Below are 27,505 nucleotides of genomic sequence, written 5' to 3' on the forward strand. Positions count from 1 at the left end.
AAAAAAAAAAAAAAAAAAGACGGACTAGAAGTCTCTTTTTCCTACGTTTTTTGCTCGCTATAAGAAAAATGGATGCTTCCGCTTGAACACATAGCGCTTTCACATGATTATCGCATGTAAAGTACGTGGCGTTTCTTGGAAATATAAAATATAAATCGTTCGCGTTTTTCAACATATTTTCCCTTTATAACTCTTTCTTATTCTTATTGCACGCGATTGGATAGAAAGCGGTATGTGGCGCGCGTACGTATGGCAATTGAGATGCATAAAAACGTGTGCTGTTTTCTTTTTTGCAAAGAAATTATTATTGATAACGAATATACACAGAAATACAATGACATGTTACTTGATTATGTATACAATAGTTGTATCGAAATCCCGATGACTGTATACACAAGCGGAGCCATTCTCGTCTTTCCGAAAAGCGCCAAATTTTTCAAAGACACGCAATTTCATACAAAAATAAAATTGTGCCTGAAATAATTTACTTAAACAACATGTATATTTGCATTTGTATATTATATCCTATGCCAAAACTTTTAATATATATGTATAGATGTATAAAACGAATATACATGGAATTTTAATAAACATTTCATTCTCTCGTAATACAAAAGTAAAACGAACGAATACTGTCATCGTCTCAAAAAAAAAAAGCAAAAAATCATGTTTATACAAATATCTCTTTTTTCCAGTTAATAAAAATATATCAACAGATAAAAATCCACCAAATAAAAAGTATTGCAAAGAGATGGCACGGCAAATCGCTCCATTCCTTATGATTAAGATAATGAAAGTGGGAAGTACGTTCTGAATTATTTATTTGACGGTATTTAACGTTCATATTCCGATCGGTAAATACATATTAATATTATATAACGACCCAGTTACCCCCGCACTTTTACATTACAAGATAGTAACAGAAGCTTCCTCAAAGGGTAGTGCTACAAATTCAGTCTAATAAGAAACGATGCAGAGAGTACTTTTTAAATTATAGGAATATAAAAACCACAAAATATAAACTATACAATAATAATTAATATCGATCGAACATATATTATTTCGTATCTATACATCATTTCTCTTACGCTTCCTTGCGGAATATGAAAAAAAAAAAAAAAAAATGATTAGAACAATATATGGAAAATGAATAAAAATACAAATTGTAGTCCATAGCAGTCTCGTGCTATTTTATCACTGTCATACAATCTGCCGATAGATTGATAATCGATTGCGATATAATCATGTCGCATATCGTACATTGGCATAATCCTCCTTACAGTCTATCGAAAAGAAAATCATTTGGGGAAGAGGGAAAGATGGGAGGGAGGGGGGGCGAACCGCGATACTGTATTACATCTTACGCGTATGACACATTCATTGTAAGCATTATAATACGAAGAAAACGTTTACTTCCGTCTGCTACGTGGGCGTAGAATCACTGCACGATATTCAATTGTCCGGTGTTCGTCGCGTAAACCACCCCTTGGCCCGGCTGCGGCGCCCACCTGATGCAATTTAGACTGAGGTAGCTGGAGACCTCCCGGCAGTTTTGCTTCAACTCCCGAATAAGCACCATACTTTCCCGGTTACGTTTGATGTCCATGTCAAACTCGTTTCTCACCCGAATCCGCCAGTCCTGGATGTGCGGCCTGGAAGTGTTGGCTGTAACGTTATTCCGTCTCGGAATACTACTCGTGGAAACGTTATCGTCGAGCATCTCGTCCGAGGAATCGTACGTCAGCTCCACGGTCGGATCTGACGACGGCACGTTCTTCTCGTCGTCGAGCTGCTTCTCGAGCTTGTAAATCAGGGCCATCGTGAAGGGCCTGGTGGGTACGTGAATCCGGCGTGCCAGACCCACCAAAAGATGCTGCTGCGTGGGCGATATCGAGACAGACACCACCGTGTGATCGAGATTGGTCGAGTAAATCTTTTCTCCCAGCGTTTCCCACTGCAGGCTGTAAATACCTAAGATCGAGAACAGTAAACCGCACAGAGCTTTAGCCTTTCGACAATTTATAAAGAAAAATTACCGAGTTTGTACTTTATTTCGTTTCTCATATAAATAATGAAAAAATTGCGCGCAAAGTATATTTGTTGTAACGTTTTAATATAATCCCTCCTTGTGGAAGAAGTTATCGTTTAAAAATATCTCCCTGCAAGATTATCGGTGTGAAAAAGATGCGATGCAAAAATAAGAAATTATCTCTTCAAGATAAAAACAAAAGGTGTCAAGTACACGCGCGGTGAAAAAGAATCGTTAATATTTTGAGAATATATATATATATATATATATATATTATATATATACTTCGCTAATGGGGATCAATACGCATTTCTTGCTTACCTAACGTGGTCGTCACATTAATGCGGCCCGACTGCAGAAGCGTCGCTAGCAATTTTCCGTCCGTGGATATGTCAATACTGGCGTCGTTATGAATCTTGCATTCGCGCACCACGACGTTTTTCTCAGCTGAAAAGTCGTATTGGCATGTATGAGAATACGTAGAAAATAAACGTGCGATCACAACCGATGATTTACGTTTAATATTTCTTTTTTACTAACAGTCCGTAATATCAGGTATGTCGCCGTTGGAGAAGTCCCATGCTTGAACACGATAAGTCTGAATTTCCAGCGCTGGATTGAATGGTATACCCATAGGTATATGATGCTCTAAGAAATTATCAGATTTTTATCTTCACACATGTTGCATGTACATGCATGTGCATTCAAAATTAATTTAATCTTTAAACGATATTAAACAATGACCGGTTATATATTGGTAGTAATTTTAATACGAAAAAGTAAATGGGAAAAAGAGAGAACATGGCAAATCTTTTTGCATAAGATTTTGTTCTCTGAAAAATTGATTTTACCAAATTACAACATTAATAATGTTATTCTGAAACTTGCATAACGTAAAGATCGTTTCATCAAAGTGCAATTTAAAAAATTGAACATTTTAAAAAGAGTACGAAGGTTGTCGAACAAATATCTTTGTATTCTTATTTCTGAAATAAGATAATAAATTCGTAGTTTTTTTTCAACTAAATATTATATTTTTATTCTCTAATAGTTGCTATTAAAAACGAATTTATCAATTCTAAATCAGTATCTCTTTCTTCCCGATTTTACTACCAAGAAGAAATTATTTTATATCGTATATATACATCTGAAAATTAAAAAGAAAAATGTAGTACCAAAGTCCCAATAATAATCGTAATTTTCATCATTTCCTGGATCCTGTCCTCCTCCTCCTCCTCCCCCTGCTCCCCCTGCTCCTCCACCGCCGCCACCACCACTACCGCCGCCTCCTCCTCCTCCTCCTCCTCCTCCTGCGCCTCTTCCTCCGCCTCTTCCTCCGCTTCCTCCGTCATCACCACCGCCATTACTGGGATTCGAACCAGCACCTCCTCGTGATCCTGTATTCACGAATTCAGTGTAGCGAGGTATCCAGGTGGGACCAACCCGATTGCGCCACAACGTTAGGAACGTTGGAGTCAATACCTAATACAAAAGTTAATAACGATTAGAAACAATAATTAATTCATAAATGGTCAGTAGTGAAAAATTAAGGATCGTAAATTTTTGTAAAGAAATTATAACTAAAATTGGCAAATCATCGAAAATTTATGAAACTATAATTATTCGTCAGGTGATGACGTCAACTACGTTTGGATTTTAAATCGCAAATGCTCAAAAATTTATACCCGAGTTCTATTACTGTTCGACTGCCCAGCCCAACTTGGTCCAGGCTGATCTGTGGACTCGTTTGTCCGATCGTTGTTCCTATTGTCGACATTATGGAAAAAATTATTGATCAAGTACGGCGGAGGTGTGTGCGGCGGAGTCGGCGGCGTGTTTTGCCTTCTTCGTGGATTGCTGGCTAGATTATCCAGGTCGTTCACGGGCACGTTGTTCACCTGCAGCTCGGGAACGTTGAATTCCCGTCGGAGGGACGCGCCCTCCCTGTTGTGGGGGAATCTCCGATTGTTGTTCGGATCGGAGCTGCCGTATCTGTGGATACGCAGAGGACGCTCGTGCAATGACGCGCAAGCACCCCGTGCGTACTGGCGAAACCAACGATATCTCTGACGCCACGATCTGGCGTTCTGTTCGTCTCCCGACGTGTAAGAGATGTAGTTCCTCCAGCTCTCGCTGGAATGCGCGGCGGAGCCGGTCTCCTGCTGATCCCTCGACTCGTTGATGCGTCTCACCGCCGGCTCGGACACCGTGGCATTTCTGTAGCTCCGCTGATTATAGCTCTCGCTCGAGTTTCGCGGCTCATTCGCAGCGTCCATCGTACGATTCTCGACACCCGCCCTGATCACCTCGCCGCCGCGATCGTCGTTGTCGATCGAGCTGCTGCTCTGGATTCTCTCCACGATACTCTGCACCTCGGCCGACAGGGCGTTTTCGGACGTCGACTGCCGATTGTCTTCGTTCTGCGCGCTATCGTCGTAATTGTTATCGTCGCCGTTGCCGCCAGGCCTAGCCGTCGATGGACCGCCGGTTTGGTTTCCGGAAATACCATTGATGATTTGAACTGCCCGTCGGTAGCAAGAGATTCGCTTCAGTCGTCGGTAGCGCATGTGATTCCTATACGCGAGCTCCACGTTATTCGATATTTCTGCACGGTTCCTCGGGCACCGCTCTCTGTCCGCGTTTCGCCTCGGCGCGTTATCGCTCGCGCGATGCGGACTCTCCGTCTGCAGGCTGTTGTCAACGCTGTTACTGCCGCGCGTGTCGTCTCTGTTTTGGCTGTCAACTGATAAATCGGACGGGAAAGGTCCATACTGACTAGATTCCAGCTCTCGCCTTGTTATTACCAGCTGCGCCAGCAATAAGTCTGTTAACTCTAGTGCGAGATGCAACAATACGTACAGCTCTGAGAAAAAAAAACATAAATTGTTAGAAATCAACAATTCGATAGAAGCGAAAATGCGGAAAAAGTGAAATTATTTCATAGTTTTATTCTAAAAAAAAATCGAATTTGAAAATTTCAGATTTTTTTCTCTGATTCTCAAAAATGGCAAGTACTATTAACATTTCAATGATCAAAATTAATCCTCTTGAAGACGAAACTGCACTTCAAAAAAAATTTTATTTTTACTTTACGTTTTGCGCTTACTTTTTTTAGAGAATCGCTACTATTGAAAATTGTATTACACTTCAATAATTTATGATCTTGTATAAACATGATAAACTTACTGTACATCTGTTCATAAAGAACATTGCTTTGGGAACCGTTTCCTGACCTCGTCACTTCGAAAAATTGGATCAAAGATCGCACCATCAAGCCAAGGACTTGTCTGAAATAATATTAATTGGTCCGAATATATTATTGATTATTCACATAAGTTTTGAGATGTGATGTAATACTCGCTCGATATTTTAATGTCGTTCTATAATATTTTAACATTAATATAATGTAACACAATTACGCAATGTGTGTCGTCTCTCGCACCTAGCTCTCAATCTTGTAGCCTCACGAATCTCTTCCATTTCCCGATTGTCATTGTCTCTGCTGGTTTCCGATTGGCGGTTGTTACCGTTCAACCTTCTGTTGGTGTTCCGAGCCAAGGCCCTCTGCTGTCGGACCAACAATTCCAGTCGTAGGATCATCTTTTGCAGATATTCAGATGTGTTCGAACCTCGCGTTCTATCCCGAATATCTATATCTACATCTAAACCGTCGTTATTACTGCCGTTATTATTCTGCGGTGCGTTCCTCCGTAAATTCCACGGTCTTCTAACGTGCTCGCAATGACGAAACGGATTATTGGCGGACTGAGACCTAAGGCTTTGTCTACGACGGTGAGACGATCTCATCGACATTAAATGATTTCTGAAAAAAAAAAACCAAATATGTGAAACAAAATTAAAATTGATTTGAAGAGACGATCCGTAGTGTGCTTAGTTTAATTATTGATATATAATTATATTTCTTCAACTAATAAATTTGTAAAAAGATTTTCCAGAAGGAAGTCTTTACTTTTAATATAGGTCTGATATAATTTGTTTTTATATCTTTACTAGTTAAAAACAATAATTATTTAATATTTTTTAAACAAAACACACTATCTCTAGAATATATATAATTACCGAAAAGATAGCCTTTCGTATCTATAACGTAGTCTGTTGAGTCTCCTGGTAGATAATTTGGATGACGATATGGAAGCCGCGGTACAAAAAGTCTCAGTTTGGTTCGCTGGATACTGCATGACAGGATCAGAATTGATATTGTTATCGTCATTCCTGTCGCTGCTGTTACCGATCGCTGCGAAGTAATCAATATTCGTGTCCGATGCCTGGGTTGATCTACTGGGACCGGCGCGATCGAGACCGCTGACGAAACTCGAGATGCTGGGCAACGGCTCCGACTCGTTCGTGGTTATCGCGGTGACCGCCGGCAGGTTCGCGTTGGCTCCGATGTTCGACACGACGCTGGACATACTGGGCAACTGCACGTCGTCGACGGTCGTCAGGCTGGAGTACGTGTGATCGTTCATCGCTCGTGCGTCGGCGACGCGCGAGTCGCAATTCTGGCAGCGCGAGGTCAGCCGCGCGTAAAGGCCGTCCAGCATCTCGTTCAGCTTGAGGCACTGCATCCGTCGTAGCTCGGCGTCGCTCGGCAGCAGGTTCGACAGACTTATATTGGTGCTCTCCTCGACGTTGCGAGTGCTCGACGTCGGCTCGTCCTCGTGACTCCTCTCGAGACCGGTCACCCCGCTCGACGTCGACGGTTGACTCGGATCGGTCGGCTCTGGCCTCGCGTCACGGTCGCCCTCGCTACTCTCCCTCTGGTAGTTCTCCAGCAGCTCTTTCTTGAAATTCCTCGCCGACTCATTCGACGAACTCGCAGCCGACGTCGACGGACCGGGATTGCTGCCGGCGGTGCTGTCTCGTTGCGCCTCCGTTTGATCGCCGTTCTGCCTCTCCACGCGGACCGTCACGTGCAACGATCGTATCTGCCGTTGCAGGTCCTCCCACATTTTGCGTACTTGACACAGCTGAACTATTTCCAAGCGTGCTCTGTTAACGAATTGGGAAATTGTCACTTTTGATTGACACCGGAACCAAGGGAAGTAATAAAAAGAGTACTGTAACTCATTTTTTAATGTTGCTTTAACACAGTAGTATACTTAAAAAATCTATATAACTCTACAAGTTACATAACATAATTATTTATAATAATTATTTTATTTTCATTCTAAATGTTGAATAAAAAACTTTCAAAAAGAAGCTAAAGTGTATTTCAAAAAGTATTTTCTCAGGAAAGTTACAACTCTTGCAGTTACAATATTTTTTATCGATGTCGTCACGTATCAAATATAGCTGGTTGAAGTTTTGAACGTTTCTGGAGCGATTTTAAAAAAATGATTTGTCACATTTCTAGCTTCGCACAGAGTAAATCATAAGTGCCAGACACAAAATAAAAAATGTTTTATTGAATACACGCGTTGGAAGACACCCTTATGCTCGATAAACCACCCTTCAGGTCAAAAAAATTCTAGCTATGCTAAAAATGATTTGTCCCATTTCTACTTTTGCACAATGTTACTTCTAAGTGCCAGATACAAAATAAAAAATGTTCCGGTAGAATTCACGCGTCAGAAGACACCCTTATGCTCGATAAATCGCCCTCTCGGTCACTTAAAAAAATTCTAGTTACGCTAAAAATTTAAAAAAAAAAATCGCTCCAAGAACGTTCGTAATCTCGACCAGCTGTCAAATTTACGAAAAATTTAATTAAAAAATTCCATCTCCATTATGCCTTAATTATGCTCTTATAAAGTTGCGTTCAAACATAGTTCAGAGTATTTAGGCAAATTATATAATAGTAGTTAAAATTCTACGAGATGCCATCATTGTATCGTTAACTTACCGGCACAAGCGGTGCATGTTGTCGATATGACGGCTGAGCAACTGGATCCCTTGCCGAACTCCCAGTGAACTCTCTCTCGGGTCTATATTGTCAGCGCCGAGCATTATCGGATCTATAACGTAATCGAGATCCGGGTCATCCGTGTTTCGTTGGTCCTGACTTTGCTGCTGCTGCTGCTGCTGTTGTTGCCTGTTGTCGCTCGCTGTCGATCCACTGTCCTCGTGGCTAGACGCACTGGCGACTCGCGTTGCAACGGGATCGTTAACCATTCTCGACAGCTCCGCGAATCCCGCTAATGTCCCGCTAATCGCACGCGTCGCGCCTGGAGCGGGCGTCTGCGTCTGAAGCGGAGCACTGGCGGAGCCGCTGGTGTTGGGCGCCTGATTCTGTTCCGTTCTATGGGACTGGTTCTCGCGTAGGCTTCTGAACGGGAACAACGGCGGCTGCTCGTAACGAGTAGGATTCGCGGACACGGGCGACAGCTGGTTCCTCTGATCTCTGTGCCTGTCGTTGAGACTCTGATCTCCGTCCTCCGAAGGGGACCTCGGTAAAGCTTGCTCGTTCGTCGACTCGTTATTGTACTCCGAGTTCCTGCTGGAGTTGTCCAGCTGTATCCATCGACTGGTCCACCGGCGAGAGCTCGAGTTTGCGTTGGGGCTTGTGTCATCCAAATTTGAATCCGAATTGCTGTTCTCCTCGAGCAGCCAATATCCGTTCTCCGAATCGTCTAACAATACTTGCTGGCTATTATTGTTTTCCATCCGATCCGCGTGCAGATTTCGGAGGATTTGCAGAACGTCTATCACTCTCCTGAGTAAGGGTGAATTTCTAAATGTTAAAAATTTCAAATATATGACATCTTCAAAAATGTACACAAAATGCACGAAAAAACAAAATCTCAAAAAAAAAATGCGCAAATTAAAACTAAAAAAAAAAAAAACAAAAAAAAGATCGAACAAAATACGCCTACCCTTGCCTGCGATTGAGTTCGTGAGACCTCGATTCTTGAGCATTTCGCGTGATCCTAGACGTTCTGTTATCCTGAACGTTGTCTTCGTTCAATTCGTTATTTACACTGTCAGCTAAATTGTTCCTATTCGTTTCGTCCAATCTCGGAGAGTTGGTTGGAGTTTCTTGATTTCGCGTGCTGCTGCTGCTGCTGCTCGCCCGTGCTTGCGCGACGGACTTGGGCACGTTCGGCTGAAACGCCGAGTGGGTTGAAACTGTGAAGTTAGACGCGCCGTTACGGGATGATGTCGATGCTCGTGAATAGCCCTCGTCGCTCGAGGATGAGCTGTCTTCTGGAATAACAGACAGATTTGGAGTCAACAACGTCAATCTTATTTCTCTATTCTAATACACGCGTGCAGTTCGACGCTCAAGTGGAAATCTTACCGATGTAAGACAGTGGCGTCGGCATGGAAAACTCGGCAGGACCCAGTTTACGCTTTCGCTGCCTCGGCGGTTCGTCCTCCGTGTTCAAGTCGTCGAATCGTCTTCTCGTTGCCCGTCCCGTGCTTCTCGACGAGGTATTAGCGTTCTCGCTGCCGTTGGCATCGGACCACGTCGTGCCGCGGTCCTCGTTCTCGTCGGCGTAACTCGTGCTGGGGAACACGTTGGATTCCAGATCGTGGACATCTCGCATCGGCAATCTCGAAGACAGCATCGACGGTATGGAACTGGTGCTGGGCATCTGCCCGTCGTTCGGCGTGAGCGCTCTCCATTCGGCCTCGTTTAAATTCACCTGCGACGGATCGGTCGCGATGTGCCGATTACGCGGCAGGATGCCGTACACCGTGAACTCGTCCCGCAGCCGCTCGATCCGGGAACTCGTGTTGGTGAACTGCGCCTCCATGTTGTTGAGCGCCTCGATCTCGTCGTTCAGAGCGTTGCGAAGCAGCTGCAGGCGGGAGTTACGATTGTTGGAGTGCTCGAACAGGGTCGCGGTCTGCCGCTGCAGCCTCTCCCGCAATTTCTGCAGTCGCACCAGGCACGAGCTGTTATTCTCGGCGGCGGCGTTCAGAGCCTCCCGCAAATTCTGCAGGGTGGTGCCGATCTCCTCTTGCTCGGAACGTTCCATCAACAATCGCTGGCATTGCTGCAACCTCTCCAGATTCGTGTTGTTCGCTTGCGCGCTGGAATTCAATTCGTTCCTTAATCTCCGTATAGACGACTCGGTCGCCGCCGATTCATTTCTGCCACTGGACTCCTCGGGATTGGAGGACGAGGCTTCCGGCATATCCATGGGGTCGGTGCCACGATCGATCTTCAAAGAAAATCGACATATTCCTTACACACATTTGATAAAAAGAAGAAAATTCTGACGAGGTCGCGAATAATAACATATATATATAGCTCACCGTATCTCTGTTCCTGGAAACGTCAAAGTAGCGTCTTACGAGCGTCACGTATTGATCGACGAGATCTCTGTAGCATAAATTTATTCTCCTCTCCGGATCTTGAGAGTTGCTACCGCGCGATCTTTCGTCCACGCCGACCCACACGTTATTCAATCGCTCGTACAGCTCGTCCCTGGGATGGGAGTCGTTCATCGCGCTCGATTCTCGATCGCGGCTCCTCAGGGAACTCGGCAAATCATCGTCGTTGCTGTCGTCCGCTGATCTATTGTCAACATTGTCCGTGTTCGTCGGATTGCCGGTCGGGCGAGATGGATTTCTCGTGATGCTCGGAGAAGATGTAGCTTCCCTGGTTTGATTCAGTTCTACATCGTAAGACATAAAATTATTATAATAAACCTCGATTTTTAACAAGACGGAGTTGTATTAGCTCACAGAATCCGTAATGCCGGGTTAACAAATCTAGATACCTTCAGATAGATTTCGTCGCCGCTGAAACCGCGTTTCCTCCTGCCGCGTACTGTTCCTAAATTGTTGACGATGATTGGCGAATCGCGAGAAGCTGGACATTTCGTGGCCTCTGCGCATAAGCAGATACGCACTGAAAGAATCTCTAGTCAAATTTCGCAATCTCCCCGATGAATTTCGATAATTTCACATGGTATGTAATTGTATAATCATATAATTTATGTCGTATAATTTAAATACCGGGAAGTTCTATCTGCAGTATGACCGTCCCCCGATCCTCTTCCATAAAAAGAGCCATGGTTCCACAGGTGAAAAGGTGAAAGTTCGATATCTGGGAAATTTTCTCGTGGCTGGTACCTAAAGTTCCTAATTTTTTCAGGATTACAACACAAACAATGTTTATTTAAAATAGCGCACATATAACAAGAGTAAAAGATACAGATTTGTTGATAAAAAGAAATTTAATTTAAAACTGAGACATTCAATTTTGTTTGATTGCAAAATAATTTAAAAAATTAGAGACTATTATCAACAGATTTATAATAAATATTTCATTGTTTAGTTCATACATTCTAAAATTCAAATTTTTTAAATTTAAAAGCAGTGAAAAATATCCAAAAACTAATGATATACAGACTCATCTAATCTAAAATTTATTTCTTATGGGCAATATTTTCATTATAGCGTTCTTAATTTCATTATAGTGTTCTTACATCAAACTGGTTCTAAGTAATTGTCCCACGGGTGCCCGGTCCCATTGTGATTGCACTTGCGGCGTATTCGCGATGCCTGTGATTAGTTTTCTTCCTAAACTGTCAAAAGCTACATATCTGCAATTTTCACAAAGTAAGATATAGTTTTTCATAACGTTTCTTCTCTTATATAATAATTTACAATCTGCAGTCGCTCTTGAAGGTTGAACATACCTCACTTTTTCTTTGTCAGTCTTTGTAGCAGTTACGGCGAAAGGTTGGGACTTGCTCCAGTCCCAAAAGTGAATCTCATTATAAGTGGCTATAACTAACAATCTTTCAAAGGGATGGAACGCGAGCGAAGCGATAACGGTGTGGCTGTCGGCATTCCAAATTTCGCTACCACCCTACACGAACAAATTTGTGTTGCGAGTCATTAGATGCATCGCCCCGTTTAATGCCGAAAAAAATTTATATAATTCCAAACTCACACTCAAATCCCACACGCGAACTTGACCTCCTAGGCAGCCGGACGCTAAGATCTGACTGGAGGACGGGTGAAAAGCTATGCACCAGGGAGTACGCGGATGTCCGGACAGGGTTCTAATGTTCTTTCCCGTTGCAATCTCCGTGATATAAACATTGTGATTCCCATGCGTGGATGCTATCATGGTCCTGAAATTCGTCGTTTCGTAATCTTGTAATCTCCTTCATTGTATTGTCTTATGATAATACTAGCTGTTACATTTTACTTCCCTTTCTTTAAACATTAGTATTATCTTCTGGTAATAACAATAAAATATAATATTATGTTTTGCTCATTGTAGCTTACCCATCAGGACTGAAAACCATTAGGAAAGTGGCTCTAGGAACGCCGGGTAATTCATATTTCTGCAAATACACGAGTAACACTTAATCATTTCGCTGTAACATGCGCAGCGATAAATATATCATTGTTAATACAGTCATTAGAAATTAATGAAGTTGAAAAACAAAAGTCATTGCGGAAGGCTATTTTTATCAGACAAGATTTATCCCTGTCTATATCTACATTTACTTTGCAAATTAGAGATATGAATAGAGTAGACAGGACTGAAGTTACATAAGTTGTATCGTATGGCTATTAGGTCGTGCATGTGAAGTGCGTACCAATTCTATGTGGTCCTTCAGCACAAAGTTGCTTTCAGCTACCTCCTCCAATACGTGCGTATTGGTCTTATCCGTGTGTAATCCAAAGTTCCGTAGCCTTAAGCTGTGCAGTATATTCTGCGACCTGCTGCGGTGCAGCAACTCCGGTCTTTTCTTGACCTTCCCCATTTAGCCAAATGTCCTTGCAACGTCGCTAAATGAATTGCGAAATAGCGTTATGGTATACGTAGTCACGGTTCGAATATAAAAGTATTTTATTTAAGAAAATAAAGGCACACACACTCTTCGGCTGATATACGACAAATGATATTTTTTGATTGAAATTTAAATAACTTTCGTTACTCCAATATTACTTGTTTCATTATCACCATCTGTTTTCTTTTAGCTTTTCATTCATTCCTTTTTATATATTTTCCATGCCGCGAAATAAAATAAAACATAAAAATATATATATATTTAATATGTGTACATGTATATATATATATATATATATATATATATATATAAGGTTATACATATATATAAGGTTATATATGTATATAATGTACATATATATATGTGTACATAATTTATATTTTTCTGTCGTAATTCCCGTACGTTCGAGAGGACGCGGGCAGAGACTTTCGATCCCGATTAACAGCACGACCCTACTATTGTCTCGCCAGAATCGCTAGAGCAATCGGTATTAGAAATGTATGTTACATTTTTTGTTAAGGTAGGTTAGGCACAAAACGCGCCCATACCGACTCCCAACTCGCGGAACGAGGGGCAGCGCGATTACGCGAATGAATTAACGGCGACACGGCCTTCGTACTCCGGACGGCGTCGGCGATCTCCTCTCTGGCGTTCGCACACTGGGTAGGGAGGAGGGGGGGGGAGGGGGTCGATCCACGTCGAGCCCTAAGCTAATTACTGGCCCGCTGGCTGGGTGGCTCTCGGAAATTTATAGCGACGTCGCGCGAACCGAGACGAATTCGCGTTTCCCCCCTGGTACAAGTCCGTCCCCCTTTCCGACTTCACTCCGACTCCGTTTTCGCGCGGACGATTCGAGGATCCCGTTTACCTGCGAGAGTTGTCGCTTCGCCGGGATGACGCCGGCATGGAAGAGTAGGATGCGCGACCTCCGCTACTCCGCGTATGCGGCCAACGTAAATTCCCGATCGCGTATCCCACCGAAACACATCGTCGTCCACCATTAACTCGTTGTTCGGAGCTATCAGTGTATCGTGAGGCACTGCGGACCCCCCTCGAGCTCGTCGGTCACGATGTTTTCGACTGATTAAATTCGTCGTGCATCGCTAGATGACACTAATCTTACGAGTAGGAGGGAGAGCGAGAGAGAGAGAGAGAGTGGGGAGGGGGAGAAAGAGAGAGAAAATTTGAATAGAAACATCTCCTCGAGAGGAATAATTCAGATCTTTCTTTAAAATTATTACATTCAATAATTTCAATAATTTTTTTCGGTGTAATTGTTATGCATTAGATTCTGCTTCTTAAATTCCCCGCCGACGTTTATTTAACACCGCTAAAATATACCAGAGGGAGTTTTTCGTTCAGATAAATAAATAAAATTTGAAATAGCATTTATTCATTATAATATAATAATATATTATGCCTTATAAGCACTTTTTTTCATTCCACCTACACAACAGTATATACTCTATACATAATAAATTTCTCTTGATATATCTCATAATTAAATTCTTATACAAGTTCTTATATACAATTCAGTAAAATAATTTTTTATAGAAATATATCCCGGCCCTTTCTCTCTAAAACAACATTATGAATATATATATAATATATATACATACACAATTGACTCTGACTAGGTAATTTAAGCTAGGACATGATTTGCTGAAACAGATTCTTTTCTCTCAAACGTTTTGAACGATCTCCGCGAGACGAATCGAGACGCTTCTCCGCAGGCGCCCGCTGCCGCAACTTAGTGATCCAATATGCGTAGATTACCCGACACAATTTTATTCTCCAAAACGGTTCCAGAAGGCAGGTCTATGCGTTCTCCGTGATTGGCGATTATAATAACGGTGCCCTTCAGAGTTACCCCTTTCCCAAAGGTAACGTCGCCCGACACAGTCAAATGATCCAATTCGAGGAGATCCGGTATTGTCGGAAATCTCGTCAGAAACTCTTTCACCTGTAAGAAGAGGGGCATAGTAAGATTGGACATCGCTGTGGGGAAATAGAGATATAAAAGTAACGTAAACGAGTAAATATTAAAATAAGAGTTAATCCTACTGACTTTTGAAAAGTGATTGTCTCCCAATTTGATGAGGGGCGTTGTGGGGAACATTCGTTGAGGACTCATCACGAGAGATCCGTTGCGCAGCGTGTACAAGTTACTCATTACGAGCATCAGATCAGAGGTCTTTTTCACCGGCAAGAATCTACTGCGCGGCACATTTATACCTGCGGCATCAAATAAACATTTTAGATTTAACGCAATCGTGTACAGAATCGATTTAAAAAAAAAAGCAAAATTTTTTCGAGAGATAACTTAATTTAAAAAATATTTAAATAATTTTGAAAATAAAGAAAAATAAGATAATTTTAAAAATTAAAAAATAAAAAATATATATTTTTTTACTTTTGTTAAAACAAGAATTATCTCTTTCGACTCTTACCAATACTTCCTTCGAATGACTTCATAGCAGCTCCCACAGCTGTTTCAAGTTGTATTATATTTAGACCGTTGGTAAACGTTTTGTTGTTTACAATTATCTCCATATTCAACGCCTTTTGCTCGAGTACTCTTTCGATGGCTGTTCAAAGTGCGATATATATGTTAAACATCGCTTTAATATTGATTGCATGGCATACATGATGTGACAAGCTTAAATACACATACCACTAAGTTTAATCCAGAGGTTGTTGGTGTTGAAATACTTAAATGTCTTAACGGACTTGAAGTCGTCGATGTGATCCTTCGGAACTTGAGCTATTTCGAGGAGACGAAGTTTATCCTCGTATTTTATAAGTGTGCCACCCTGTAAAAAATAAAATAAATAATTAGGATCTCTCTCTCTGTCTCTCTCAATACTATATTCTCTGAAACGAATTTCATAGTTTTCTCACGAAGCGCACCTTGACGTCCGCTCGCGTTTTGTCGGTCACTTCCATGACAAATTCAAGAGGCGGTTCCGGGCTTTTGTTCAACAACGACTTCAAGATTTTAATGTCCACCGTGGCACCAAGATTATCTATGTTCGAGATAAAACAGTATTCGCGGCCCTGCAAAGAATCCGAATTATTCTTTTAAGTTGATTGTTGTGTCATTATTTACATGAGCATCAAAAAATAAAAATTCCATTACCTCACGAGTGAATTTTTTAAGCAGACCGGAATTTTGAAAACTCTCGTAGAAATCTCCATGACCGGGTGGGTACCATCTGCGTTAACAAATTATATTTATTATTATTTTATGTGAGCAGGTTGTTAAAATAATATTAATAGTGATTATATAAAAGACTCGTTCTTACGCTTCTATGTCCTCATCGATCTGACAGTGCTTAGCGATCGGGAGGAGAGAATCTCTGTTTATGCGCGGATAACAGCTCTGATTAAAAGTATAAATGTCTATATCGATTCCTTTGTACTTTCTAATAATGCGCTGCGTATCGTCGTCCGTGTTGAACGAATTCATCAGTATGAGTGGCACATTAGCGTTATACGTTTTATTTAGGTGCTGAAAACAACAGAAATACATAATCAATTATTGTTATGTTCTTATAGAAATAATAATCTTAGAACAGTGATTACGCAAATAGTAAAAATAAACTATTGTTATAATTTGTTGCGATACCTCAATTTGCTGAACAGTGAGATCGAGAAACGTGAGTCCATTTCGCACGGCGATAACGGACTTCGGTCCGTGGCATCCCATGCTCGTTCCCAGACCACCGTTTAACTTGACGACAACCAACTTATCTAGCAGTTCCTTCACCTCGTTCGTCTCCGGTGACGGCAAGGAGTTGTAATTCTTGACCTATTGAAAAAAAAGCATAATTCTGATTTAATTTTGCTATTTGTTAACAGATTTCACTGCACGGAAAAAACGATTTTGCTGAACATGCAGATCTGAAAAAAATTGTTGGGCAATTAAAATAATTTTGTTGGAAAGCTAAACTTATTGTTAGAATATCAAAACGTTTTCTAGCAATGCTTATCATTTTTAACTTTCCAACAAAATTATTTTGATGGTCCAACAAGAATTATTTTCAGAGCTGTGTTAGTAAAATTTTTAGACCTTCCAGCAAAATCATTTTTTCCGTGTGATTAAAGTACTGACAAGGTGCGGAACGTTTCTAAAGCCTTGTGTCCACGATACTAGAAGTCGGTCCAGGTTCTCGAACCGAAAACTGTGTAGCCAAGTAACTTGCAGTTTTTACGGAAAACCAGCGATTTTATTGGCTATACAGTTTTCGATCCGAGAACTTGGACCGATTTCTAGTATCGTGAACACGAGGCTTATAAGATGGTTTCATAGAACCTCGATAAATTATTTATCAATCGTAATAATTTCGACTAAATTTAATTCACTAATTGTCAATACGGAGTTAAAACGGATTAAAGAGACACAGGGTGTCGTCTAGATTTTTTTTAAAGGGAGATGAAAGAACCGCTCCGGACATCTCCTCGCGACGATCTTCGTCAGCTCGCTTCTGCACGATCGGGTTTCACTCACCGCATCCTCGGACAGCCTCTGAATATGGTCCCACTCCAAGGACGGGCCCTCTTCCTGCAGAAATCGCTCGAAGAGATGCTGGAACCCGGCGAACTGCCGGCCGATCATCGTCCTCTTGTTCTCGCGGGCGGTCGCCTCCAGCTTCTCAAGCTCGCGCTGCAGCTCGTCCCGCGCATCTCTCTTCGTACGCTCGCGGAACGCCTGTGTATCTGAAGAGCTGCGTTGGTGACCGCGGGCCTGTGGAGTTTTCTCCGCGGTATAGCTAGATCGAGATCTCTTTTTCTTACCTATCCTTTTCGCGAAGTCCTCGCAGTCCGCCCCGATGAGCCGCTCGCCGCGATTCAGGGGCGAGAGATTGCGCATTACGGCTTATATATTTCTCGAGGCCGCGGCCGTAAAAATTGATTACAAAAAAAATAGAGCAAAAAAAAAAGTAAAAATAAATACGTGTACGACGCTTGCGAAATAATTCGGCGCGTCCAACCGCCGTCTCAAAAGGCTTCCTTCGTTAAAATCTCCCTCGTTCAGGCAAAATTCTTATATAGAAACGCGATCGCGCAAAAATCGGCCGCAATCCGTGATCAACCAGCGTCGCTAACGAGGTTCGTTATTTTTATTCTTTTTTTTTCTTCTTCCGCTGTTTCTTCTCTCTCGACGCGCGATGAATTATCGTGAATCGTCGTCATCTGTCCCCCCTCTGAGAAATGCGCGAGAGCGATCACGTTGACCCGGCTGAGTCTTTCGAAAGAGGTGAATGAATAGATAAGCGGGGAAAAAAAGCGACGCAGTAAAATAATTAAAATAAATTGACGCGATAACGATAAGTCTAAAGACAAAAATTATCATAAGCGAGAGATAGCGTTAAGTTTAGTCGACTGACAATGAGCTTAACGCTATTTCGCTCGCGTCTCAGGGAAGAAGCAGGAAAAAAATTCCATTTTCGGCTCATTTTCTATACCGATTAATTAGAGCGAAAATGTCTCGCGATCGGTCTTTCGCATTATGCCTACGCGGCTAGGTAAGTGGATATCTTTGACTAAGCAAACGATAGCGGCCTGCAGACCCTGACCCGATGTCGCGATCGGGTTGATCTCGCCTGCGAGACGATAATCCGAGTTAACGTTTTGACCCCTCCGCCCGGTGGGGATTCTCTCGGTCTATTGCCGAAGAATAAAAAAAAAAAGGAATGAAAGAAACAACGAAACGATGCGATGTATTTCGTGGCTCGAATATTTCATTTCACCTTGACTTAAAGTCCAGATAATATATTGGTCATGATAGGACTGGCCCTAATCTCTTTTTTTCCTAGTTCCCCCTCTTCTCCTCGGTAGATAAAACCGGCGTAAAGATACGCGGGACGAATAATATAATCGGCCCATTTGAATGTTTGACTTTCAAATTGCGCCGCGATAATAACGCGCGGCACACTAGGCACCGAATTTGCATCGAAAAGTGCGCAAAGTCGGCTTCCGGGACGACGAAGGGAAATTTCGCGGTTGGGTTTACCGCGTGACGAGACCACGTGGGCGAGACTTGCGCGAGGATTGTCGCAGAACGAGACGTACAGTACACGTGAACGCTAGACGAGTTCAAAAATAAAAATCTATACTTTTTCCATCCGAGGATCGCTAAATCTATACCGACAAACACATAATCGATACTGAAGTAAACGTTGGTAACGAAGTACACTTCCGCTGACCCTTTTCCACGCGATAACATTATTTCGAGAAACGGAATCCATGAATTTTATCTCTGTCTGTTGAAATAACAGTCATGACATTCGATTACTCGCGATATCAGGAAGAATTAGGGAGATACGGAATTGTAATGGAAAGAGAGAGAGAGAGAGAGAGAGAGAGAGAGAGAGAGAGAGATCTCGGTTGTGCTGCTAATTAAGCGAGCATATTATAATTTTTAAGCGCCTGTTGTCGAAGGTGTTAACAGACGACGACAGGTGTGTTGGCGAGATATAACGCCAGATATTACAATCCACTTATGGAATCCACCTAGCGATCATACAACCAATTGTAAATCGAAGATAATTCCCGCGATTATCAACTCGGTTATCATTTCGCGTTTCAGTTGTTACAAGCGAATCATCCACATATCGCGAAATGCGAGAAATGAATTGTCGAGTGACAGAGGTGAGAGATCAGAAAACTTTTAACATATAACTTCGTCATTTCTTACGTAAACTTTAACGATGACGAGGGGAAAAAAAAGAAGTTTCTGAAGGTCGACTGAAGGTCACCCTGTGTTTCCTGACCTGGACGCGATTTTACTTACATAAGCCGAGTCTTGCCGGTCTTACCGCGCAGTAAAGTCGTCGCGGACGCGCTTCGCGAAATATCTCGTACATTCATTATATGCTCTGGACATGTGGATCATTTCGACAGCAAGAAATATACAGAGTGAGTAACGTTCCCGCACGAGTCACGAGCTCGGTTTTTTTTTTCTGTTACGGCTTATCTCTCTCAGAGAGCTTCTTCTTTTTCTATTTCATTTGAAGGGACACGATCTACGAAAAACGGGAAACAGTCCCCGTCTTTCAAGAATCAACGGAAAAACAAAGTCGTATAATACACGCGACTTTATGGGAAGATTGGCTCGAGGGTTAAACGACCAACGAGATCGGTACCGCGATTACGAGAATGACGCCGCGCGGCACTCGAGTCGGGTTCGCCTATCATTAGCTTATGTAACGACGAGATTAACACGCGTGCTCGTATCGTAATCGTCGCGCAGAATCTCGTGTAAAATTTTCCCCGCGGCAAAAATTTACAGAAGGGACGATCCCGTAAAATTACCTCCCCCCCCCATCCCCCGGATCAAGATGTTGCCTGATCCAGAATGAAGCTCCTCGGGGATCCGATAAAACGTCCTTGATTTCTCCTGGTCGGGTCTGACGAGGTTGACACAAACGTCGAACATAATAGGTAATGATTTAAATCCCATTAGATTTCTAAAGATAGGTGTTGTGTCACGCACACGTGGAACAAGGCGCGAGAGAGTTTACGGAGAGAATCGTCAACGAACGTTACAATGTAAACAATTCAGGTGTTGTACTACAACAGCAGCCGGTTTCCGACAGGATCAAAGTCTCCAAGTTCCCGACACGTGGATTCAATTATTGCACGCCTGTTTAACGCTTTATTACATCGTCCGCGGATGTCCATTAATCAACGTAGATTCTTAGAATTTCGCAGATTCCCGGAAACTCGCAATGATTTTTTTTTTTATACCGCTAATATTCCCTTCCGATTTATTCCTCCGGATAAGAAAGCGATTAAAGCGACTGCGAATACCGACGAATTTCAGAATAACGAAGAGACCGAATAGACATTGAGGTCCTTTGCGCCAAAGGAAAATGCTCGAGAATCCTTCAGAGAGGCGCGAGATTCCTTTCCGCGAAGGGGAGAACATTCGGGGATCCCTCGGATTTTATTCGGGCGCGACATTCTTTCCGTCAAAGAAAAATGCTCGAGAACCTCTCGGATTTATAATTCGGACGTAAAGTCCTTTCCGTAAAAAAAAAAAAAAAAAAATACTCGATAGAATCTCTCGGATTTAATTCGGGAGGTCCTCTCCGTTGAAGGAAAACGCTGCCGGGATCCTTCGGACTTGACGGGAATCGAAATTGAACGGATCGACCCGCAATCGGGGCCGCGGAATGCAGGAATGACCGCTCGACGGCGAGGCCCGCGACGGCCTTTATCACTTACTTGCAACAAGTACTCCATGTGCGGCACTTTGAAGACGCGTTGCGGACGATCGGCGACCGTGGAATGCGACTGCGGCATTGCGCGTGCGGGGATCGGCAGCGGACACGAGAGGCGCGCTCCACCAAACACGACGTAAATACGTGAGTAATACACGTGACGTGTGGATGAGATACGTGAGATACGCGAGAGAGAAACGGGAACGTCTATCTTTTTCAGAGAGACGCGAATCTCTCTGCAGCCCTTCGGAACCGGAGGTTCGAGCAACGTGCCACGGCTGTCGCTCGAATATATATGTCGGCGCCCGAGGAAGTCGGCCCATATATATGTATTTACTGCCCGCCCGAAAGATGGCAAAAAAGAAATTAAAGCACAAATAATACATATGTATAGGCCAGCTTTAATTGCCGGCATTCGACGATAACGTAACGACTCACACACACACAAATGACTGCAGTTTGCCGGCTAATAGTCGACTTACGACCTTACGGGATTTTATGTGTGAAGGCCTTTATAGTTGCCACAAAGTCGACTTCAAGTCGACTGACATGGCTGACTTACAGCCGACTATAGTCGATACATTTGTCGACTGTTAGTCGGCTATAAGTTGACATTTAGTCTGACTTTGAAGTCGACTTTGGATTTTTTCTGCCGACTGATAGTCGACTAACAGTCGACTTCGTGCTGTGTGGGGAAGAGCATTGCATTATACATTACACACTTCCACATTTCCTCCCGCATATTTTTCTGCGCTTTTTCTCCCGTCATCTCGCGCGCGTAGTTCTCATTTCAATTAACTGCGACGAATGCCCGTTTATCTATGCCCGTGCAATAAATTAATTATTTAACGAGTATCACGCGATTCCCATTAATCGCATGCAAAAGTATAATCATATTTATATTACTTCGAAGTCGCGTAACGTACGCGACACTTTTCTATCCACCTGTCAGCTCGGAATGAATCTATTGAATCTATTGAAATTGAAAAGACAAACTTAATTATGCGAGTAATGTCAGTGGTTAAGGTTGCCTTGAAGAAAAAGAAGAATTTTCATCCCGAAGGCAATCGGTTCGCCACAGCTTGTTCCTGGCTTAAAAATATATCTATCTCTGTATAAAATATCTATAAAAAAATTCCTCGTTCCCAATCTTTCTTTCCATATAAAAATTAACAGAGTTTCAATTCACATCGAAAAATAACAGTGCAGCGTAATAGCTCAATGATGACAGACATTACTCCATAAATTAATTGCCAAAGTTACGAAATTTAAGTAAATTATGGAGCAGCTCAAGATAACAGAAGCCGCGCGTCTGTGGAACGTCAAGTCATTTTTCCTACCAATGTAGATCAACTTTAACCTTGAGTTGACTTAATTTTTATCTTTCTCTACTTCTAGAGAAAATTCGAAAAAGATGAATACAAATAAGTTAAACCGAGATTAAAGTCAACCTACATTGACGAAGATGTCGAGCATAACCTCAACGCGGCGATGTTCTCGAAGGTCGAAACCGAAGGGAATACCGGGATGAGGGAAAGACCGCGGAGGGACGTCGCCGATCCGTTTGGAGAACAGATGCCAATGGTACGTCTCATGCTTGCGAGCCTTTCACAGTCTTGTCAGCTGTGCCCTTGACAAGGGGAAACAAATGAGAAACGGCGTGAGGCAAGGGTACGTACGAGAAAAGAGCAGTGCGCGACAGCAGGAAGGGCTGGATTGTGGGATGACACGGGAAGAGGTCCGTAGTTTGCCGTAAGTTACAGAGAGCTCGGAACTTTACCTTTCTGTCGTCGACCTGGAGCATCGTCGATCGAGGTAGATCGTTCGTCGAGCGGCGGTGTGCCCTTTAACGCTGCGGCGAAGGTCAGTCACAACAGTAGGTCGAAACAACCTGTCGGGGTTCGATCGCTCCCGAACAGGAACTACGTGGCCGTCTAAGCACCGTGTAAAATCCACCGTGCCATTGCGAAAGAACCCATATTTTTATGCCTCGAATGTATAGGATACCCTTGACTACAAAAATATGCCGGCTCGTGACGTGGACGTGTCCTTGCGGTGGGCAGGCGATGCTACAGCGGCCGACTTTACCGACGACGGGTCGCTCTCGCGACCTCGTGATTCGGCGGTTACGTCACGATCTATTCGTGGCGCGGGCGTATTACAAATTCGCGGTCTTAACTTAACGCAAATTGATGCAAGTTAATACTAATTAATACAAATTAAAACAGGCCGAGACGTGATAAGGAGCGAAGGCGGAGCGTACGTTAGACGGCGAAAAATTCCCCTTTTTGAAGAGAAGTCTATTTTCCGCGTTATTTACGAAACTCTGGCAGAGCAAATTAAAACCGACCACGTGTCCACGGTCACGTGTGTAGTCGCGTTGAATTTAAATCCACGCGTACTGTAAGTACTATACAGGGTGGCCGTATTAAATCCTATGCAGCCCCTTCGCGCAATTTTGGAAGCCTGGAAAACGCGCCAGCATTAATCTACATATACAGTATGTGGTTAATGTAATATAATTGTTATTTTTTATATAACACGTCCAGATTCAAGAAATAATTATTGATTTACCAACAAGCGAAATTAATTAAATTATAAATAAATTTTAATATACCTATACAATCTTACTAATCTTATATCTCATTAACGTTTGTTTAAATGTAAATATAATTTATTTAAACATTCATATTTGACGTTTTATTTAAATGTAAATATTTACATTTAAACAAACTGCATTTCATATTTAAATATAAATACACAATAGTGACATAAATAATCATATTAACCATCTCGCCGACGTGTTAATTAAACAAGTGTAAACGTCAGTAGCGCCGTCTGCAAAAGTATCTTTGCGCGATTCTAGATTACAAAAATATAAGGAGCAAAAAAAAGGGAAAAAATATAAGAAGAAAGAGGAAATAAATATTTGATATGAATTACGAGTCTGCTCTCTGTAGCTGCTATATATTTTTGTAATTAAAATAAAATATAGACGATTCTTTGCAGAGAAATAGATCATCTGGGAAAGCAACGAGTAAAAGTGTTCAGCAACAATGAACAAACCCAAAAGAGATTTGCTTCTCCGTTCGCATCTACATAGCCTGTATTCTCATGGGCCACACAACCGGTAGTTATTATAATTATTATTTCCACCACTGTCCACCACGACTGGGCGATCGACTTGTTGTGTTTACATCGGTCCAATTGTGGAAAAACTGTATTGAAAGAGAACACGTGCGAAATATCGAACGGAATCATCGCGACACCTGTCACCTTGACGCGGCGGTCTATCTGATCCCACTCACGATTGAAAAAATCGTAACGGGTATTCAACGACCTGTAAACCGCTGAGAGGGAAAGAGAAATCCATAAGAGAGAGAGGGGAACAGCGCGGTTTCTTAGACGATTTCATTACCGGTAAAAAAAAATGCTTTAATTTTCATATATAATGATAAGCGTGAAAAAATTCTCTTATATGTACTTCAATCTTTCTATATATTTTTCAGAAAAAATTCGCACAAAAAAAACACGAGTTTTTTTCATCAAGGTCTCGCATCTATAATACAGGATTTCGTTTCGCTTGTAAATCTGTTAGATATTAAAGTATAATTGAAGAGACGAGCATGGCGGAGAAATGTGCGAGCGCGAACGACAAGGAGTATCCGCCGGCGAAGAAAATCAAGCTGGTGGACCTGGTGGACGACGACGGGAGCATCGACGCGGTCGAGGGGAACTCGACCGAGAATGACGCGAGTGAGGCGGAGCTGGATCTGTCGGGTTTCAAAGTGACCAGGGTGCTGCAGAATAACTGCGCGCGGAAGTTGATATGCATGGAGGGGACGTTCGAGGACCGGGAGGGCCCGGCGGTCGTGCTGCTCGAGCAGAGGAGCTTCCCTTACGACAAGGTGGTCCTGGAGAAGGATTTCTTCGACGGGAAGACGACCTACCGGAAGACCTTCACCAATGATGTCTACAGAAACTACAATTGCTTCCCGACCGAGGAGCAGAACGGTACGATCGGTCTGCTTCAATCTGCAATTTTTTGTACATCAATTGCCGTTTTACGAGCGAATCTGTTTTATGTCTATTTCTACCAAGGTAGATTAACTTTAATCCAGGTTTAACTTACTTTGTATCTTTTTTCTACTTTTAAGAATTAGAACAAGATAAAAAGTAAATAAAAACCGTGATTAAAGTTAATCTACATTAGTAGAAATGAACATTATTTTTTTTTTAAGGCCTGCGCGCGACCGTGATATACCCCGCCTCTCAGACGCACATCGACAAATACAAGAGGCAGGAGTTATATGTGATAGACGAAACCTACGAACTTTATCAGCAGGTCACTCTCCCCTACATAGAGTCGATGAGTCTGAGTTTAGAGGTATAATTTACTTGAGATAAACGTTGAATTGCATACTTGATGCAATTTTGAAAATCATACAAGAATACAAGGCGTATAGGATATTTGATTTCTACATTGTTTGGTTTTTTTTTCAGTGGATAACTAACATTCTGGAGCACAAAGCTGAACAGGAAAATGTTATTTACGAGGACCCCGACAAGGATAGTGGCTTCGTGTTGGTGACGGATTTTAAATGGGATGGACAGACGGATACGTTGAAGTTATTGGCCCTGCCATTCCAAAAAATAAGATCACTGAGAGAGTTGAATGGGTCTCATCTGCCTTTATTGAAAAATATACGGGATGCCGGGACGGCAGCGATCAGCAAGAAGTTCAACGTACCTGCGTCACAGCTCAGAATGTACTTCCACTATCAGCCGTCGTATTACTATCTACATGTGCATTTCTGCTATCTTATGTTTGAGGCACCAGGTAAATTGGTATAAAAAACCTATAAAAATAACAGATAATATATGTTTTATGGATAATTTAAGAATGGGCATTTCTAACTGCAGAATTTGTTTTCCTTTGTCTAGGAATATATGTGGAAAAGGCGCATCTTTTGTCGACGGTTATAAGAAACTTAGAACTGATGCCGGACTATTATACGAAAGCGGTACTTTCGTACGTCGTGTTCAAAGGCAGTCCACTGTACGAAAAGTTTAAATCGCACGGAGCGCTACAGACGTTGACGTGTGAAACGCAAGAGACTGTAAATATAGACTAAATAAGACTGCTTTACTTAGAAAGAACGTAAGTTACGTATTCTACGTTTGTGTAACGTACGACAAGAAATTGATGTGTATATTTTATTTACCAGTTGAAAATAAGAAAGGAGACCATTTCATAAAACATGCAGTGTTGTTAATCAGAAACATCTTCAGCAGAAGCAGCGTATTAAATCTTCTTATCAATCACAGTTATATTGGAATCACACCTTGAATTACTTATAGCTAGAAAACATTGCAAAAGACTAAAGAGTACTTATTTTTTATACAACCATTTTTTTACGTTACGTATATATTTTACGAGAAATACGATAATTTTTATTTAAAGAAAGTTTTATTTCAAATGTAGTGTATCATAAAATATAAAGTTTTTATATTTTTTTATATTTTTGTAGCCACTTAACTGAGTTTTAAAAGTAAGAAAGCATATGAATTTTTTTGCATTATATGTCTAAGTGTAGGAAAAAAATAATTTCTCACTTTTCGCTGACTGTAAAGAACGGGAATTTTCAAAAAATTAGAAAAATAAAGATTAAAATAAATATTTACATGATAATATGTAATTGCAAGATCAAGAGGCGTTGTATTCGCAAGAAAAATTTATATAAAAATACATTGTGTAGGATGTGTTGTAATATATAGATAATTGGTAAGGGCGAAAACAATAAATATACTTCACCACTTATAATTTCTTTTGTCGCTTTTAAACCTTTTTATTCGTTTGTATACGACACCATTTAGTAGAGAGCAAGTAAAAGTATTTCTGGAACATGAGAAAAGAAACTTGTATAGTGTACATATACATACATACGTGTATGTGTATATGCGTTCTTGGTTTATTAAAAATTCGGTCAGAATCGCGTTTGCGTAGTGCAGATTTCCTTAGATATCTGCGATAATCGTCTTCACTTTTGTATCTACGAGCAAAGTAAAAATCATTTCTCAAGACTAATAGGAACCTGCAGGTACAACTTCAATCAATAACATAAATCCGCGTGTATTAAAATCAAATTTCAATATTGCTGCGTTCTGTATGATATTGCCAGCTAACACGCTTCTTATATTGCTGTCGCTATTACATTTAATGTAACTTTATCCCGTTTACAAAAGAGAGAGACCGTCGATCGGATTGACACGTTATTCAAAAGACCGACCTCTGCTAGTTTAACTGTGGCTTCTACTACAAGCGGATATTATCTACGAGAATTACTTTCGTTTAAACGAAACAACGTTTATCCAAAATAAATCGGAAATGTCGGATTGTGTCGCCAGTGTCTGCGTCAAGATAAATGAATTCACATAAATCATGGAAATTCCTCTCCTTGTTTTCTTAATCGCCGATGACAAGAAAATCGTATGTATGTAAACGTGCAACGCACGAATGAACA

General features: G+C 41.8%; 3 protein-coding genes across 6 annotated transcripts; 1 reads left to right on the forward strand and 2 right to left on the reverse strand.

The window, feature by feature from the left end:
* Positions 1-699: 699 nt before the first annotated feature.
* LOC105452447 lies at positions 700-13,794 on the reverse strand. The gene is made up of 21 exons (XM_011693546.1): positions 13,622-13,794; positions 12,559-12,751; positions 12,242-12,300; positions 11,901-12,084; positions 11,644-11,816; positions 11,431-11,547; positions 10,958-11,083; positions 10,720-10,850; positions 10,253-10,614; positions 9,288-10,158; positions 8,863-9,193; positions 7,893-8,720; positions 6,110-7,039; positions 5,472-5,852; positions 5,216-5,316; positions 3,715-4,892; positions 3,469-3,511; positions 3,205-3,426; positions 2,570-2,677; positions 2,351-2,476; positions 700-1,971 (listed from the first exon to the last, which is right to left on the reverse strand). The coding sequence occupies exons 2-21, from the start codon at positions 12,724-12,726 to the stop codon at positions 1,439-1,441; spliced, it is 6,972 nt and encodes a 2,323-aa protein (XP_011691848.1). The 5' UTR covers positions 12,727-12,751; positions 13,622-13,794; the 3' UTR covers positions 700-1,438.
* Positions 13,795-14,124: 330 nt separating this feature from the next.
* LOC105452450 (UTP--glucose-1-phosphate uridylyltransferase) lies at positions 14,125-23,025 on the reverse strand. Of its 2 annotated transcripts, none has more exons than XM_011693551.1 (10): positions 22,762-23,025; positions 17,264-17,500; positions 16,382-16,564; positions 16,059-16,264; positions 15,893-15,968; positions 15,664-15,810; positions 15,428-15,566; positions 15,204-15,341; positions 14,822-14,988; positions 14,125-14,716 (listed from the first exon to the last, which is right to left on the reverse strand). In XM_011693551.1, the coding sequence occupies exons 1-10, from the start codon at positions 22,783-22,785 to the stop codon at positions 14,504-14,506; spliced, it is 1,530 nt and encodes a 509-aa protein (XP_011691853.1). In that variant the 5' UTR covers positions 22,786-23,025; the 3' UTR covers positions 14,125-14,503. The 2 variants fall into 2 exon arrangements, with proteins under 2 accessions (XP_011691853.1, XP_011691852.1); XM_011693550.1 differs by lacking the exon at positions 22,762-23,025 and adding an exon at positions 20,986-21,262.
* Positions 21,637-26,444, forward strand: LOC105452448 (m7GpppX diphosphatase). 3 transcript variants are annotated; one of them, XM_011693549.1, is made up of 7 exons: positions 21,637-22,565; positions 23,991-24,401; positions 24,491-24,995; positions 25,223-25,368; positions 25,485-25,821; positions 25,926-26,142; positions 26,210-26,444. In XM_011693549.1, the coding sequence occupies exons 3-6, from the start codon at positions 24,608-24,610 to the stop codon at positions 26,114-26,116; spliced, it is 1,062 nt and encodes a 353-aa protein (XP_011691851.1). In that variant the 5' UTR covers positions 21,637-22,565; positions 23,991-24,401; positions 24,491-24,607; the 3' UTR covers positions 26,117-26,142; positions 26,210-26,444. The 3 variants fall into 3 exon arrangements, with proteins under 3 accessions (XP_011691851.1, XP_011691849.1, XP_011691850.1); XM_011693547.1 differs by having other exon boundaries at positions 25,926-26,241; XM_011693548.1 differs by lacking the exon at positions 21,637-22,565 and adding an exon at positions 22,619-22,796 and having other exon boundaries at positions 25,926-26,241.
* Positions 26,445-27,505: the final 1,061 nt, after the last annotated feature.

The sequence above is a fragment of the Wasmannia auropunctata genome, unplaced genomic scaffold (genome assembly GCF_000956235.1).
Source record: "Wasmannia auropunctata unplaced genomic scaffold, wasmannia.A_1.0 LD336031.1, whole genome shotgun sequence".
NCBI classification, from domain to species: Eukaryota; Metazoa; Arthropoda; class Insecta; order Hymenoptera; family Formicidae; genus Wasmannia; species Wasmannia auropunctata.